This window comes from Hyla sarda, chromosome 1 (assembly GCF_029499605.1).
Source record: "Hyla sarda isolate aHylSar1 chromosome 1, aHylSar1.hap1, whole genome shotgun sequence".
Taxonomy (NCBI): Eukaryota; Metazoa; Chordata; class Amphibia; order Anura; family Hylidae; genus Hyla; species Hyla sarda.
In genome coordinates this window covers 323,868,903-323,888,744 of record NC_079189.1, presented here as the reverse complement: position 1 = coordinate 323,888,744, position 19,842 = coordinate 323,868,903, and the positions used below count along the sequence as shown (strand labels likewise).

The following is a 19,842-nucleotide window of genomic DNA, read 5'->3' as shown; positions in this document are numbered from 1 at the left end:
CCAGTGATTCCCAAACAGGGTGCCTCCAGCTGTTGCTAAACTCCCAGCATGCCTGGACAGTCAGTGGCTGTCCGTAAATGCTGGGAGTTGTTGTTTTGCAACAGCTGGAGGCTCTGTTTTGGAAACACTGCCGTACAATACGTTTTTTATTTTTTATTAGGGGGACAGTGTAAGGGGGTGTATATGTAGTGTTTTACCCTTTATTAGGTGTTAGTGTAGTGTAGTGTTTTTAGGGTACATTCACACTGTTTACAGTGAATTTACCGCTAGGAGTTTGCGCTGCGGTGAAAAATTTGCCACAGCCCAAACTTGATGCAGAAAACTTACTGTAAACCCGCCAGTGTGAATGTACCCTGTACGTTCACATGGGGGGGCAAACCTCCAGCTGTTTCAAAACTACAACTCCTAGCATGTACTGACAGACCGTGCATGCTGGGAGTTGTACTTTTGCAACAGCTGGAGGCACACTGGTTGGAAAACCTTCAGTTAGGTTCTGTTACCTAACTCAGTATTTTCCAACCAGTGTGCCTCCAGCTGTTGCAAAACTTCAACTCCCAGCATGTACTGATCGCCGAAAGGCATGCTGGGAGATGTAGTTATGCAACAGCTGGAGGGATCGCAACTACAACTCCCAGCATGCAGAGACAGCTGTTTGCTGTTTAGGCTTGCTGGGAGTTGCAGTTTTGCAACATCTGTAGAGCTATAGTTTAGAGACCACTGCATAGTGGTCTCCAAACTGTGGACCTCCAGATGTTGCAAAACTACAACTCCCAGCATGCCCAGACAGCAAACTGCTGTCTGGGCATGCTGGGAGTTGTAGTTTTGCAAGATCTGGAGGTGCACAGTATAGAGATCACTTTGCAGTGGTCTCAAACTGTAGACCTCCAGCTGTTGCAAAACTGCAACTCCCAGCAAGCCTAAATAGCTCTCTGGGCATGCTGGGAGTTGTAGTTTTGCAACATCTGGAGGGTTACAGTTTAGAGACCACTATAGTGGTCTCAGACTGTAGCCCTCCAGATGTTGCTAAGTAACTCACCGGCTTCCGTCGGATCCAGGGAGCTGCGTCGCGGTCCTCTTCTTCAGCCGATCGTCGCCCGCTGCCGCCGCTGATCGTCGCCGCTGCCGTCGCCGATGGGTAAGTGGATCTTCGGTGCCGATCCCTGTCGGTTTCCCCGTCCTGCCCCGCCTATTGTGGGAGGGCAGGACGGGGAAACCGAAAGTAAACCCCTCCGCCCCCGATCTGCTATTGGTGGTCGCGTCTAGACCACCAATAGCAGAGATAGGAGGGGTGGCAACCCTGCCACCTCACTCCTATCGCTACAGGGGTATCGTGGGTGTCTAGGACACCCGCGATCCCCCTTCTATTCCGGGTCACCGGGTCACCATAGACCCGCATGATCCGGAATCGGCGCAAATCGCAAGTGTGAATTCACTTGCGATTTGCGCCGATCGCCGACATGGGGGGGTCTAATGACCCCCCTGGGCATTTGCGCGGGGTGCCTGCTGATAGATATCAGCAGTCACCCCGGCGCGATCCCCGCCCGGCGCGCGGCGGGGACCGAAATTCCCACGGGCGTACAGGTACGCCCTTGGTCCTTAAGTACCAGGGAGCAAAGGCGTACCTGTACGCCCTTGGTCCTTAAGGGGTTAAAGAACAATCAGTAGATAACTAATATAAATAAAGCAAGGCCTTACATATAAAAGTAAGAAAGAGCTGCTGGGAGCTGTAATCACTGTCTATTTCAGTGTTTCCCAATCAGGGTGCCTCCAGAAATTGCAAAACTACCACTTCCAGCATGCTTGGACAGCCGTTGGCAGCCTTTGGTAGTACATGCAATGTCCCAAAAAAGTAACATGGAGACGCCCTTACTTGGAGCCGCTAACCCTGGCACAGGTAAAGAGTAGTACAGAACATGTAATACCTCCCTGTACTGTAGGGGGCACTACCAGACAGGAATTCAGTGCATACACTTCAGTAATACAGGTGTTTTACCAGTGAATGGCCATTCTGATTGGTCAGATCTTCCAGTCATTGACACGTTTCACAGGTCTGGACTGTCTGTAGCATTGTATAGTGAGTCTGGTTTCAAGTTACAATGGTCCAGAAAAAAGCATTGTGTGTTGAAACTATTGTATGTTGAGGCCTTTGTAAGTTGAGGGATCACTGTACACATACAGTGCACACAATAGAAAGACACTACATGTACAGAACAAATATACAAATATACTTCTGTGCGTACAGTACGCACTATGCAGCAGGTACAGCACACACTATACAAACATACTACACATACAGTGCACACAATACAGACACTACATGTACAGAAAACACTATAAAAATATACTTCTGTGCGTACAGCACGCACTATGCAGCATGTACAGCACACACTCTAAAAACATACTACACATACAGTGCACACAATACAGACACTACATGTACAGAAAACACTATAAAAATATACTTCTGTGCGTACAGCACGCACTATGCAGCATGTACAGCACACACTCTAAAAACATACTACACATACAGTGCACACAATACAGACAGTACATGTACAGAACACATTATACAAATATAGTTCTGTGCATACAGCAAACACTATACAATCATACTACACATACAGTGCACACAATACAGACACTACATGTACAGAAAACACTGTAAAAAATATACTTCTGTGCGTACAGCACGCACTATGCAGCATGTACAGCACACACTCTAAAAACATACTACACATACAGTGCACACAATACAGACAGTACATGTACAGAACACACTATACAAATATAGTGTTGCATGTACAGCAAACTCTATACAAACATACTACACATACAGTGCACACAATACAGACACTACATGTACAGAAAACACTATAAAAATATACTTCTGTGCGTACAGCACGCACTATGCAGCATGTACAGCACACACTCTAAAAACATACTACACATACAGTGCACACAATACAGACACTACATGTACAGAAAACACTATACAAATATAGTGTTGCATGTACAGCAAACACTATACAAACATACTACACATACAGTGCACACAATACAAAGACACTACATGTGCAGAACACATTATACAAATATACTGTTGCATGTACAGCACATAATACACTACATGTACAGCACACACTATACAAACATACTTTACGTACAGTGCACACAATACAAAGACCCCACATGTACAGCTCACACTATGTAAATATTCTACATGTACAGCACACTATACAAATATACTACATGTACAGCACACATTGCACAAATATACTACATGTACAGCACACACTATACAAATATTCTACATGTTCAACACACACTATACAAATATACTACATGTACAACACACACTATACAAATATACTACATGTACAGCACACACTATACAAATATTCTACATGTACAACACACGCTATACAAATATACTACATGTACAGCACACACTATACAAATATTCTACATGTACAACACACACTATACAAATATACTACATGTACAACACACACTATACAAATATACTACATGTACAGCAAACACTATACAAATATTCTACTTGTACAACACACACTATACAAATATACTACATGTACAACACACACTATACAAATATACTACATGTACAGCACACATTATACAAATATTCTACATGTACAACACACACTATACAAATATACTACATGTACAGCACACACTATACAAATATTCTACATGTACAACACACACTATACAAATATACTACATGTACAGCACACACTATACAAATCTACATGTACAACACACACTATACAAATATACTACATGTACAGCACACACTATACAAATATTCTACATGTACAACACACACTATACAAATATACTACATGTACAACACACACTATACAAATATACTACATGTACAGCACACATTATACAAATATACTACATGTACAGCACACACTATACAAATATACTACATGTACAGCACACATTGCACAAATATACTACATGTACAGCACACACTATACAAATATTCTACATGTTCAACACACACTATACAAATATACTACATGTACAACACACACTATACAAATATACTACATGTACAGCACACACTATACAAATATTCTACATGTACAACACACGCTATACAAATATACTACATGTACAGCACACACTATACAAATATTCTACATGTACAACACACACTATACAAATATACTACATGTACAACACACACTATACAAATATACTACATGTACAGCAAACACTATACAAATATTCTACTTGTACAACACACACTATACAAATATACTACATGTACAACACACACTATACAAATATACTACATGTACAGCACACATTATACAAATATTCTACATGTACAACACACACTATACAAATATACTACATGTACAGCACACACTATACAAATATACTACATGTACAGCACACATTGCACAAATATACTACATGTACAGCACACACTATACAAATATTCTACATGTTCAACACACACTATACAAATATACTACATGTACAACACACACTATACAAATATACTACATGTACAGCACACGCTATACAAATATTCTACATGTACAACACACGCTATACAAATATACTACATGTACAGCACACGCTATACAAATATTCTACATGTACAACACACACTATACAAATATACTACATGTACAACACACACTATACAAATATACTACATGTACAGCAAACACTATACAAATATTCTACTTGTACAACACACACTATACAAATATACTACATGTACAACACACACTATACAAATATACTACATGTACAGCACACATTATACAAATATTCTACATGTACAACACACACTATACAAATATATTACATGTACAGCACACACTATACAAATATTCTACATGTACAACACACACTATACAAATATACTACATGTACAGCACACACTATACAAATCTACATGTACAACACACACTATACAAATATACTACATGTACAGCACACACTATACAAATATTCTACATGTACAACACACACTATACAAATATACTACATGTACAACACACACTATACAAATATACTACATGTACAGCACACATTATACAAATATACTACATGTACAGCACACACTATACAAATATTCTACATGCACAACACACACTATGCAAATATACTACATGTACGGCACACATTATACAAATATACTACATGTACAGCACACACTATACAAATATTCTACATGTACAACACACACTATACAAATATTCTACATGTACAACACACACTATACAAATATACTACATGTACGGCACACACTTTACAAAGACACTACATGTACGGCACACACTTTACAAAGACACTACATGTACAGCACACACTACGTTGTAGCTGGAGTGATGTATGTGCAAATGTGAGACTGAGCTTTGGAGTAATGTTTACTCATTAAAGTTGTATCCACATCTTGCCTCCTGTGACATCAAGTAACTAGAAATACATATTCAAAAGCTTTAATAAAGCCTACATTTTGCACAAAAACAATAGATTTAGAGCTTTAATTTCTTTTGTATGTTTTTTCTTTTTTTTTAGGTTACGGAATTGGTCTCCCTCCCAACTCTCCCTTGACATCAAACATATCAGAACTGGTCAGTCAGTATAAATCAAGTGGATACATGGACATGCTTCATGATAAGTGGTATAAGGTGGTGCCTTGTGGAAAGAGAAGCTTTGCAGTCACTGAGGTAATCTTTTCTATAAAAAAAAAAAAATTATAATAATATTTCTATGCATTCAAATTAGAATGTTATGTGATACTTGTGCTATCAACCCATTATTTATGTCCTAGGTCATTTGGATCTCACATTTTGGCAGACCAAGCTGGCCCATGCGTTATATGGTTGGCCTTAACTACTTCAGTATAAGGCCAAACACAGCTATCCCTTTGTGTAAACAAATGATTGCTAAGAGAAAGACATGTTAAATGTTTCACAATTGACTGCTCACCATACTAGCTTCAATTTAAAATGATGTTTTCATGAGACAACCCTTTGAATGTTCTGTATTCCATAATTGTTCCATCACAGAAATAAGGTCACCCATGTGCATAATTTTACACAAGCTGATTAGAATGATTTTTAGGTTAGAACAATACTCTGCACGTGCCTATAATACTAAAACAGTCCAACCCCAAAATGTCCAATGTCATTCTGGGATGCCTAACTAATGCCTTAACTATCCTGTTTCTACCATATGGGGATATTACTCACAATGGAAATTAGATTCCTTTTCCCTAACACGAGTGAAGGGGTGTTTAGGGATTACTTTGCTCTGCTAATTAGATACAGAAAAGTCCCATTCCACTGGGGCATTTACCAGGCTGCCATTATTTCACACTGAGCTTTACACTCCCTTAAGTGTTATATTTTAAACTCTTCATAACAGACTGATACATTTCTAAAGATTCATTGTCCTACTTTATGGATAAACTTTTGTTTTTTAATATTTATGTGTATGTTTAATTGTAGCTAAAACAACTCACTCCAAAAAATGAATATTTCTCTTGATAATTAAAGGATTAATTCATGTTGAGATTTGAATATCAATTTCAATATTTAGGATGTAGTCACAATAATTCCAGTCACAGCTATGTTAACCTGTTGGGGACGAAGGGCGTATGGATACACCCTCGCGTCCTGGTACTTAACGGACAGAGGGCGTACCTGTACGCCCGTGAAAATTTTGGTCCCCGCCGCGCAGGGTCCGGACCAGGATGACTGCTGATATCTATCAGCAGGCATCTTGTGGCAATGCCTAGGGGGGTCCTGAGACCGGCGATTTGCGGTGATTCCGGGCCAATCGGGTCACTGGTGACCCGATCGCCCGGAAAATAAGAATGATTGGAGCTGGCAGAAATAGCTGTGCTGCCACCTCCTCCTATCCCCTGCCATTGGTTGGTCAGTACGATCCACCAATGGCAGTTGGGGGGGGTTAAAGTTAATTTCCCCCCTCTGCCCACCGATCGAAGTCTAGGAAGAGCGGGGGGGGGGGAGGGGGAACACGGCGGCATGGAGGAGCGGCGGCATGGAGCAGCGGCGTCATCGGAGCGGCGGCCGGAAACTGCGGTGGTGGAGGAGGCTGCAGTGAAGGTCGCCGGTTCGTGATCTTCAATGTGTGACCTTCTAAAAGTTTCAAAACTACAACTCCCAACATGCCCAGACAGCCAAGGGATGTCTGGGCATGCTGGGAGTTTTAGTTTCACAACATCTGGAGGGCTACAGTTTGGTGACCACTACTTAGCGGTCTCCAAACAGTTCTTCCCAGTTGTGACATAACTACAACTCCTAGTATGCCCAGACTGTCCAGGCATGCTGGGAGTTGTAGTTCTGCAACATCTGAAGGGACAGATATTGCAGAACTACATGTCCAGCATCCCTGACTGTCTGGGCATGCTGGGAATTGTAGTTTTGTAACAGCTGTAGGCACACTGGTTGGGAAACACTGAGCTAGAGTCTGTTTCCTAACTCAGTGATTCCAGCCCATTTGCTTCCAGCTATTGCAATACTACAACTCCCAGAATACACTGACAGACCCTACATGCTGGGAGTTGTAGTTTTGCAACAGCTGGAGGCACACGGGTTGGAATCACTGAAACTAGAGTTTCCTAACTCAGTGGTTCCCCATCAGTGTGCCTACAGCTGTTGCAAAACTACAACTCCCAGCATATAGGGTCTTACAGTGGGTTTCCTTCTACAAGTTTGAGCTGCTGCATATTTTCTGCCGCAGCTCAAACTCCCAGCGGAAAACTCACTGTGAACCTCCGCTTGTAGGAATGTACCCTAAAAACACTGCAATAACAAAAAATAAAAAGTAAACCACTACATACACACCCCCTTACACGTCCACCCCCCCCCCAACCCTCCTAATAAAAATGGAAAGCATCTCACCCGGCACTGTTTCCTAAACAGAGCCTCCAGCTGTTGCAAAACAACAACTCCCAGTATTGCCGGACAGCCATTGACTGTCCTGGCAGGCTGGGAGTCTTGTAACAGCTGGAGGCACCCTGTTTGGGAAACACTGCCGTAGGGTTTAGGTGGAGACCAGCGCCTTTGTTTTATCCGGGTCCACCCCTATTGCAAATTCCTAATTTAGGCCTCCAATGCGCATGGCGCTCTCACACTTCAGAGCCCTGTCGTATTTCAAGGCAACAGTATAGGGCCATGTATGGGGTATTTCCGCACTCAGGAGAAATTGTGTTACAAATTTTGGGGGGATTTTTCTCTTTTTACCCCTTCTGAAAAGGGGAAGTTGGGGGCTACACCAGCATGTTAGTTTAAAAAAAAATGTCAAAAATTCACTAACATGCTAGTGTTGCCACATACTTTTCATTTTCACAAGAGGTAAAAGGAGAAAATTTCTTCCGAGTACAGAAATACCCCATATGTAGACATAAAATGCTGTGCGGGCGAACTACATGGCTCAGGAGTGAGAGAGCACCATGTACATTTGAGGCCTAGAATGGTGATTTGCACAGAGGTGGCTGATCGTTACAGCGGTTCTGACATAACATTGAAAAAAAAAACACCCACATGTGACCCCATTTTGGAAACTACACCCCTCACAGAATGTAACAAGGGGTATAGTGAGCCTTAACACCCTACACATTTCCGTTAAAGTTGAACATCAAAATTAAAAAGTTTTTTTTTCCCCTGAAATGCTGGTGTTACTCCAAATTTTTCATTTTCACAGGGGGAAATAGGAAAAAAGCCTCCCAAAATTTGTTACACCATTTTTTCTGAGTATGGAAATACACCATATGGGAATGTAAAGTGCTCTGCGGGCGAACTACAATGCTCAGAAGAGAAGGAGCGCCATTGGGCTTTTGAAGAGAGAATTAGGCTGGAATTGAAGGCCATGTGTGTTTACAAAGCCCCCATGGTGCCAGAACAGTGGACCCCCCACATGTGACCCCATTTTGTAAACTACACCCCTCACGGAATGTAATAAGGGGTACAGTGAGCATTTATGCCCCACAGGTATCTGACAGATTTTTTTTTGAACAGTCGTCTGTAAAAATGAAAAATTTTATTTTTCATTTGCACAGCCTACTGTTCCAACGACCTGTCAAACGCCAGTGGGGTGTACATGCTCATTGCACCCCTTATTAAATTCTGTGAGGGGTGTAGTTTCCAAAATAGGGTCACATGTGGGGTCACCATTGGGGCTTTGTAAACGCACATAGCCCCCGACTTCCATTCCAACCAAATTTTCTCTCCAAAAGCCCGATGGCGCTCCTTCTCTTCTGAGCATTGTAGTTCCCCCGCAAAGTACTGTACATCCATATATGAGGTATTTCCATACTCAGAAGAAATGGGGTTACAAATTTTTGGGGGCTTTTATTATTACACTTTGTGAAAATGAAAAATGTGGGGTAACACCAGCATTTTATTGAATTTTTTTTTTCATTTTTACGTCCAAATATAACAAAAGTTCGTCAATCACCTGTGGGGTGTTAAGGCTCACTGTACTCCTTGTTACATTCCTTGAGGGGTGTAGTTTCCAAAATAGTATGCCATGTGTTTTTTTTAACTGTTCTGGCATCATGGGGGCTTCCTAAATGCGACATGCCCCCTAAAAACCATTTCAGCAAAATTAGCTCTCCAAAAGCCCAATGTCGCTCCCTCCCTTCTGAGCCCTCTAGTGCATCCATGGAGCAGTTTATATCTACATGTGGGGTATTTCCTTACTTGAGAGAAATGGGGTTATACATTTTGGGGGGCATTTTCTCCTATTACTCCTTGTGAAAATGAAAAGTTTGGGGTAACACCAGCATTTTAGTGTTAAAAATCAAATTTTTCATTTTCACGTCCCACTTTTACAAAAGTTCGTCGATCACCTGTTTGGTGTTAAGGCTCGCTTTACCCCTTGTTACGTTCCTTGAGGGGTGCAGTTTCCAAAATAGTATGCCATGTGTTTTTTTTTACTGTTCTGGTGTCATGGGGGCTTCCTAAATGGGACATGCACCCCAAAAACCGTTTCAGCAAAATACGCTCTCCAAAATGCCATGCACTTTACATCCACAAATGAGGTATTTCCTTACTCGAGAGAAAATTAATTACAAGTTTTTGGGGGCCTTTTTACCTTTTACCCATTGTAAAAATGAAAAAAAAAAATGTGGCTAAAATAACATTTTAGTGTAAAAAATTTAGATTTAGATTTTTCTCCTCCATTTTCTGCTATTCCTGTGAAACACCTAAAGGGTTAACAAACTTTTTGAATGCCATTATAGAGGATTTCAAACATAAAGACCCTCAAATCCCCTTCTAAAATTAACTGGTCCCTGAAAAATTGATTTTGATTTGATTTTGATCATTCCCCGGAGCATGTTCGCTCCAGGTCTGATTACCGACGACCATGGGGCAGGTGGCGTGTGACGTCACGCCTCCGCCACCATGGGACTTCACGCTCCGCCCCTCAATGCAAGCCTATGGGAGGGGGAATGACAGCTGTGAAGTCCCACGGGGGGGCGGAGGAGTGACGTCACACGCCGCCTGCCCCGTGGTCGCCGTTAATCAGACCCAGAGCGAACATGCTCCGGGGATTGATTTTAACTGGGGAGCGGCGTGCAGGATCACGGGGGTCCCCAGCGGCGGGACCCCCATGATCAGGCATCTTATCCCCTATCCTTTGGATCGGGTATAACATGTCTAAGCGCTGGAGTACCCCTTTAACTATTAGTTACAGATTGCTTTATTGTTTCCTCTAGGCTGCATACTGAGTGTCACTGTCTTCTGAATACGCTTTATGGTGTTGTGCCCTCAGCGCAACACTGCTTGATAAGTTAATATATTTTTTTACTGTGCACTTGCCAATTGTCAAACATACTGCACTAGGGGCACGTGTGTTTTTTCTTTTCTCTCTCTCTTGCTGTCTTTGTATCCTGTATGTTACTTCATCACATTCTGTAAGTCTGTTTCGGGAGGTGGTGACAATTGCTTCCCCGACCAGATTTTTCTTCTGCTCATTTTCTTAGCGTTAATAGGAAGTGGCTAAGGTCATGTGACCTATTTTACAAGTATTTTAACATGTTTTTTTACTCTATGACTAAGTTCACTACAGCGTGAAATGCATCAAAGTTTCTTATTTCTGTACTTGTCCTACCTGTAAGATGATCCATTAATAAAGCAAGACCTTTTATGAAACACTTGATGCCGGACAATTGTGCTTTTCTCTGCACATTTTGCTCTAAAATGTGAAATTGAAGAGGCAGCAAAGCAGCTCCACAATATTATCACCATCATGTTTCACTGTAGGTAGGGTGCACTATATTTGCTCTAGTATGGTTGCATATGTCCATAGAACATTTTCTAGGATTTAAGTTTGTCTTTGTAACATTAGGCTAAGTCTTTTGCTCTGTTTATATCTTTCTTCATGTACTAAGGTTCTCCTTGGTCTTTATCCACATAGCTCTGATGTGTTTAGAGTGTAAAAAAAATCACTCCAGATGTCTCCAACTGAAGTTCTTTGTATGGGCATTTTGTGCCTAAATTTCCAAACAACTTTTCTTGGGGTTTCTCTTCTTGCTAATATATTTTTTCCAACACTCTCTATGTGTTTCATAATAGTATTTTTGTTTGGGTGAGACGGCTACCATGTCTTTGCTATTTTTGTGTCTTGTGCTTTCCTGTATTACTTGACTGTATATGTTACAGTTAAAACTTATTTTTTGTTGAAATTGGGTCTCCCTAGTAAAAAACAGTTTTGACTGAACTCTTTTGTGAAAACTAGAATTTACTGCTCTTCCCTAGTGAAAATGACTTTTGACTGAATGCCTTTGTGAAAACTAGAATTTACTGCTTTTCAACAATTCAACAATACATGCCAGCGAATACATAACTACATAACTAAGTCAGTTCGTCAGTACGTTATAACTAGCTTTCTCCAGCTTAAACCAGTTTTAACTGACATTCAGGTTTTTAATTAGCAGTAAATTGTGGAAGTGTTTCCACAAAGGCAATCAGTAAAAACTGGTTTCAACGAGGGAAAAGCAGGAAATTGTAGTTTTCACAAAGGCATCCAGTAAAAAGGCAGGGGTCCTGGTGAGGAACACACAGCCAGGAGCTGTGAGTGACCCCATCAGTGAAGTGGACAAGACAAGGAGTCTTAGCACATATGGCAAGAGGCTGCAAATGTTGTGTGTGAACTGTGAGTGAAAGGTTGCAGGAAACGTGTGTTTCAACTGGCAGGGAAAAGCCCTCCAGTTGATAGTCAGGGCATGCCGGATTGTGTAGTCAGTGACTGGACGGTCTAGGGTTTTGTTTGTTCCTGTATTATGTTTTTATTTATCCTGCAACCTATCTAATAATATATATATATATATATATATATATATATATAACATAAACACACACACACATACCTAAGCAGTTCCATTAAAAGCTGTATTTCAGGAGATATTTACACTGTGTACTGAATATGTAGGGATGCCAATATTGTTAACTGACAACTGTATATTTTGGTAAATCTTAGTTACGTAATTCCTGTAGAGTATCTTTAATGCGTCGGCATTTAAGTGAACTGCATTACAAAAACTATTTTCCAAACACTATAAAAAGTTTCACGTTTTAGGGATATATGTTAAATTGTTATTAGAAACCATTTTTACTAAAATATTATATTTCCCTGCTCATCCACCCCGTCAGAAGAAAATGTTGGTTTTGCAACAATTTTCTGAAAAAATGATAATGAAAATTGAATATTGCCAGTTTCACCATAGTGTTTTATCTGTGACATTGAAAATCGAATATGAGCCAGTACGTTCTTTCCTAGCACTGAGAGAATGCTAGATAAAATTTCCCATAATTAGGTCTAAGTGAAATAGAATAGATAAAATTACAAATGCTGTGATTCCATAGAGGTATGCTTGTCATATTTCATCTTGTTCCCCAAAGTCATTTTTTTTCCACACTTGATGGTAGGCAGGGAGATCTAAATGGATGTGCTATTTTAAAAAACTTAAATTGGGGACATTATTTTCTTTTAAAATGAAAAGTAATATCCCATGAGAACCTGACAGACAAATGAAGTCTGTCTTCCAACTCAGTGTGCAAAGATTATTCATGCAGTAACAAAGATGGATTAAATCTCATGAAGTTGTTTTGAAAGTATATTCCATCCGTTCAACCAACCTGTTTAATTTCATATTTTTAACTGTATTTCCTGATAACAAGTTTAAGGACAGTAAAAGATTGGTTTTATCAGTCGAAACATTATATACAGTTTACATAATGATGAAATACTTTAATATCCAAACCTTTAGAATCCCTTTACAAAGATAAATGTATAGTTTGCAAAAAAGATCTATTACTTTCTTGAAGAAATAGGGCAATGAAAATAGATTGCCAAGTAGCAGTCACTGTTTATTTTATTAATAGAAATCTTAAGGATGCATTATAAAGTGCCCATGCTAGTCGTGAAGTACATGATGATCCTTAAATAATAGCTTGTAAGCTATGTAAAACATACAGTGAGAGGTTTGCGCTATTTCTCTTATGGATTAGGTAGGATTGGTTTAGCACAAATGCATTATGGTTCCAGAAATGTAATCCATCAAAAAAAAAAAGCGCCATGGGATTTAATAGAAAATACTCTGATGACTTTCTTTCAAAAATTTCTCAATCCAGGTTTATTTAAAAAAATGTCGGCTTAAAAAAAAACACAATCTGAGAGAGAGAATAAAATTCTATACTGCTGGCAAGCTGGTTTTCTTATACCAGCACAGTAGCAATACAGCTAAATAATTTAAGTCTGGTTTCTATGGACAAGTGAGATAACATCTACAGCCTTTATAGGAAGTTGTTAGCAACCAGTATGATGTTACGCAAGTGTTTGTCTTATTTGTTAAAGGGGTACTCCGCCCCTAGACATCTTATCTCCTATCCATAGGGAATAAGATGTCTTATTGCGGGGAGTCCAGCCACTGGGACCCCCCATGAACTCCAGGCTCTCTCCGGGACATTTGGAACGCGGAAGCTTGGAGCTTCCGTGTTCTTGACATGATGCCACGCTCCCTCCATTCATGTCTATGGGAGGGGGCATGGTGGCTAGTACATAACCGTCACACTTCCTCCTATATAAATGAATCGAGGGTACGTGAAGGCTATGGTTGCCTGTCATCCGGCACATATCGGAGTTTTAGCCCCGTGCATCGGATGACTGGGGTGCCATGCTGGAACCCCCCATGATCAGACATCTGATCCCCTATCCTTTGGATAGGAGATAAGATGTCTAGGGGCAGAGTACCCCTTTAATTCCCATTATAAGAAGTTGTAGCATTAAGATGGCATAACCTAGCGATGTATGCTAAGACCCCATCGCCCACCTGAACTATTGTGTGAGATCAATTATGTGACCCGATTAAGTATATGAGATCATATGATCAACCAAACAACAGTTAAATACATAGTACGGTTGGAAAAAAAACACATGTCCATCAAGTTTAACCTCTTAATGACCACCGATATGCCTTTTCACAAGGTCATTAAGACTACTTATTCTAGTATGCCATGGGTGTCTCTGTAACCTTTTGTGCGTAATGCTGAGAGGCAGCATACTAGGCCATGATGCACAGCACGGCAGGGTACACAGACATCCATGGCAGGCTAGAATAAGTACTCATGCAGTGCATTATACAAGTAATCTAGTGATCGCTGTCAGTCTAAGGAAAAGTAAAATAATAATAATAATAATAAAGAGTATAACAAATATAATAAAAAAAAGTATTTTGTAAATTTACCTCCTGATAAAAAAGTAAAAGAAAACTATCAAGAAGTCACATTTCAAAATGGAATGAATAAAAACTAAAAGTTTTCCTATTAAAAATGTGCCCTAACATAGCGACATCAGGCTAAAAAAAAAAAGTTATGGATCTTGTAATGGGGTGACATTAACCCCTTCAGGACCAAGCCCATTTTGGCCTTAAGGACCAGAGCGTTTTTTGCACATCTGACCACTGTCACTTTAAACATTAATAACTCTGGAATGCTTTTAGTTATCATTCTGATTCCGAGATTGTTTTTTCGTGACATATTCTACTTTAACTTAGTGGTAAAATTTTATGGTAACTTGCATCCTTTCCTTGTGAAAAATCCTAAAATTTGATGAAAAATTTGAAAATTTTGCATTTTTCTAACTTTGAAGCTCTCTGCTTGTAAGGAAAATGTATATTACAAATAAAAAAAAATTTTATTCACATATACAATATGTCTACGTTATGTCTGCATCATAAAAGTGACGAGTTTTTACTTTTGGAAGACACCAGAGGGCTTCAAAGTTCAGCAGCAATTTTCCAATTTTTCACAAAATTTTCAAACTCACTATTTTTCAGGGACCAGTTCAGGTTTGAAGTGGATTTGAAGGGTCTTCATATTAGAAATACCCTACAAAAGACCCCATTATAAAAACTGCACCCCCAAAGTATTCAAAATGACATTCAGTCATCATTTTAACCCTTTAGGTGTTTCACAGGAATAGAAGCAAAGTGAAGGAGAAAATTCACAATCTTCATTTTTTACACTCGCATGTTCTTGTAGACCCAATTTTTGAATTTTTACAAGGGGTAAAAGGAGAAAATTTATACTTATATTTGTAGCCCAATTTCTCTCGACTAAGCACATACCTCATATGTCTATGTAAAGTGTTCGGCGGGCGCAGTAGAGGGCTCAGAAGGGAAAGAGTGACAAGGGGATTTTGGAGAGTACGTTTTTCTGAAATGGTTTTTGGGGGGCATGTTGCATTTAGGAAGCCCCTATGGTGCCAGAACAGCAAAAAACCCTCACATGCCATACCATTTTGGAAACTAGACCCCTTGAGGAACATAACAAGGAATAAAGTGAGCCTTAATACCCCACAGGTGTTTCACGACTTTTGCATATGTAAAAATTTTTTATTTTTTTTCACTAAAATGTGTGTTTCCCCCCAAATTTCACATTTTTCCAAGGGTTAATAGCAGGAAATACCCCCCAATATTTGTAACCCCTTCTCTTCTGAGTATGGAGGTACCCCATAAGTTGACCTGAAGTGCACTATGGGCGAACTACAATGCTCAGAAGAGAAGGAGTCATATTTGGCTTTTTGAGAGCAAATTTTGCTCGGGGGGCATATCGCATTTAGGAAGCCCCTCTGGTGCCAGAACAGCAAAAAAAAACACATGGCATACCATTTTGGAAACGAGACCCCTTTAGGAACGTAACAAGGGGTACAGTGAGCATTTGCCCCCCCACTGGTGTCTGATAGGTCTTTGGAACAGTGGGCTGTACAAGTTTTCATTTTCACGGACCACTGTTCCAAAGATCCATCAGACACCTGTGGGGGGTAAATTCTCACTGCACCCCTCATTACATTCCGTGAGGGGTGTAGTTTCCGAAATGGGGTCACATGTGGGGTTTTGTTTTTTTTGCGTTTGTCAAAACCGCTGTAACAATCAGCCACCCCTGTGCAAATCACCTCAAATGTACATGGTGCGCTCTCCCTTCTGGGCCTTGTTGTGCGCCCCCAGAGCACTTTGCGCTCACATATGGGGTATCTCTGTAGTCGGGAGAAATTGCGTTACAAATTTTGGGGGGCTTTTTTCCCTTTTACCTCTTGTGAAAATGTAAAGTATAGGGCAACATCAGCATATTAGTGTAAAAAATTAAATTTTTTTACACTAACATTCTGGTGTAGACCCCAACATTTCCTTTTCATGAAGGGTTAAAGAAGAAAAAGCCCCCCAAACCTTATAACGTAATTTCTCCCGAGTACAGCGATACCCCATATGTCGCCCTAAACCGTTGCCTTGAAATACGACAGGGCTCCAAAGTGAGAGCGCCATGTGCATTTGAGGCCTAAATTAGGGATTTGCATAGGGGTGGACATAGGGGTATTCTACGCCAGTGATTCCCAAACAGGGTGCCTCCAGCTGTTGTAAAACTCCCAGCATGCGTGGACAGTCAACGGCTGTCCGGCAATACTGGGAGTTGTTGTTTTTCAACAGCTGGAGGCTCTGCTTTGGAAACAGTGGCGTACCGGACGTTCTTATTGGGGGAGGGGGGCTGTGTAGGGGTATGTGTATATGTAGTGTTTTTAACTTTTTATTTTATTTTGTGTTAGTGTAGTGTAGTGTTTTTAGGGTACAGTCGCACGGGCGGGGGATTACAGCGAGTTTCCCAGCGCAAAATTTGCTGCATCAAGATGCGAGAAACCCACTGTAAAAGCCTCGCCCATGTGAATGTACCCTGTACATTCACAGGGGGGGGGGGGTGCACCAGCTGTTGCAAAACCACAACTCCCAGCATGCATGGTCTGTTAGTGCATGCTGGGAGTTATAGTTTTGCAACAGCTGGAGGCACACAGGTTAGGAAACACTGAGTTAGAAACAGACAATGTTTCCCAACCAGTGTGTCTCCAGTTGTTGCAAAACTACAACTCCCAGCATGCCCAGACAGCTGAAGGGCATGCTGGGAGTTGTAGTTCGGCAACATCTGAAGGGCCAGATGTTGCTGAACTAAAACTCCCAGCATGCCTGGACAGTCAGTGCATACTGGGAGTTGTAGTTTTGCAACAGCTGGAAGAGCACAGATTGGAGACCATTATACAATGGTCTCCAAACTGGGGCCCTCCAGATGTTGCAAAACTACAACTCCCAGCATGCATGGTCTGTTAGTGCATGCTGGGAATTATAGTTTTGCAACAGCTGGAGGCACACAGGTTAGGAAACACTGAGTTAGAAACAATGTTTCCCAACCAGTGTGTCTCCAGTTGTTGCAAAACTACAACTCCCAGCATGCCCAGACAGCTGAAGGGCATGCTGGGAGTTGTAGTTCGGCAACATCTGAAGGGCCAGATGTTGCTGAACTAAAACTCCCAGCATGCCTGGACAGTCAGTGCATACTGGGAGTTGTAGTTTTGCAACAGCTGGAAGAGCACAGATTGGAGACCATTATACAATGGTCTCCAAACTGGGCCCTCCAGATGTTGCAAAACTACAACTCCCAGCATGCATGGTCTGTTAGTGCATGCTGGGAATTATAGTTTTGCAACAGCTGGAGGCACACAGGTTAGGAAACACTGAGTTAGAAACAATGTTTCCCAACCAGTGTGTCTCCAGTTGTTGCAAAACTACAACTCCCAGCATGCCCAGACAGCTGAAGGGCATGCTGGTAGTTGTAGTTCGGCAACATCTGAAGGGCCAGATGTTGCTGAACTAAAACTCCCAGCATGCCTGGACAGTCAGTGCATGCTGGGAGTTGTAGTTTTGCAACAGCTGGAAGAGCACAGATTGGAGACCATTATACAATGGTCTCCAAACTGGGGCCCTCCAGATGTTGCAAAACTACAACTCCCAGCATGCCCAGACAGCCAAAGGCTGTCTAGGCATGCTGGGAGTTGTAGTTTTCAGACTCCTAGAAGCAGCAGTGAAGATCTTCACTGCTGCTTCTGAGGACCATGTACTTACCTGCCGGTCCCGTCGCTGCTCCTCCACGTGGCCGGTCCCGCGCTGCTCCTCGGTCCCGCCAGGTAAGTCCGCCGGTCCCCTGGTGTTCCCCCCCTATGCCGCAGGTCCCCGCAGCCATCGTCCCCCGTTCTGCCCGACTTCCAGGGGCGGGCAGTGCGGGGGATCTGAACTTTCACCCCAGATCACTGTGATTGGTCCACAGGGACCAATCACAGTGATCGCTGACCAGGACCATCAATGGATGGTCCTGGGGGTGAAGCAGAAGTTGTCCCCTGCTGGAAACAGCGGGACTTCTGCCAGTTAACCCGTGCGATGCTGCTCATCGCCGGGTTAACTGAATGGCATATATAAACGCCGGGATGCGCGAACGCACTGCACAACCCGGCGTTTATATATGACATTCTGCGGGAAGGGGTTGATTATCACAATTTTTTACATGTTTCTATGAAGTCAATGTTGTAAAAAAAAAGCAAAAAGCATATATTAATTTGGTATTGCTGTAATGGTACTGACCCACAGAATTTAGAATATAGAAAAGGAATGACAAAATCATATTTTTTATAGTTGACCAAAAAAAAAGTATTAATTAAAATTAACCACCAAAATATATGGCAGCATTAAATAGTACACCTTGTGAAAAAGCTGTGCATAGAGGGTTTTGTGTCACTTTTTGTGACACTTTCTAGGATGCCAATCCTGTTGCTGCATCTCAAAATGGCAATCATTTTCACAGCTTGCAAAGAACAGTGCTTCTTTACTTTCCTGGCATGAAACTTGTTATTACTCCCAAAAAGAGAAACTTTTTGAACCACTTGAAGAAAGCCATTGCTTCTTTCAATACCTCTGTGTGCATCTGTTTTCAAAATGTGAACATTAATTATAAAAAGCATAAACTATCCAATAGTGCAGTGTGTTCTTATTCAACCTGTCAGTTACCACCAGGTACCATCTGTTTGCCTATAGCCATATATGTTGTTGTATATTTGAAATTGACTTTGTTTCAAAAACAGTTAAGTACATAGGTACATTCCTAAGTGATTTAATAGTGTTAAACAGGGCTTTTGGGGGCTCTTAGACAGTGTTTAGACACACATTTGTGGGCAATCAGGTTTAGACATAACTAGTTCAGTCAGAACCATAACTTTTTGCCAAACTTTTGAAAAGTAGAAATTGCTCTTTACTAGTGCTGGGCGGTATGGCCTAAAATTAATATCACAGTATTTTTTTTTATTATCGCGGTATCATGGTATTACCGCCTGTCGCGCCACCCCCCCATCCCGCGAGCGGGAGGCATTCTTGTGACACCGCTAGTGGGCACATGGATCCCGCTAGCGGTGGGGATTGATCATGCACGCGGGGACACTGGC

General features: G+C 41.3%; 1 protein-coding gene across 1 annotated transcript in view; it reads left to right on the top strand.

Annotated features, from left to right (window-relative positions):
• The window catches only part of GRIN3A (glutamate ionotropic receptor NMDA type subunit 3A), a 469,012-nt gene that overhangs the window by 399,882 nt on the left and 49,288 nt on the right, over positions 1–19,842 (top strand). The window contains exon 6 of the mRNA XM_056519283.1: positions 5,575–5,726. Coding sequence (XP_056375258.1) covers positions 5,575–5,726 — 152 coding nt within the window. The remainder of the gene's footprint in view (positions 1–5,574; positions 5,727–19,842) is intronic.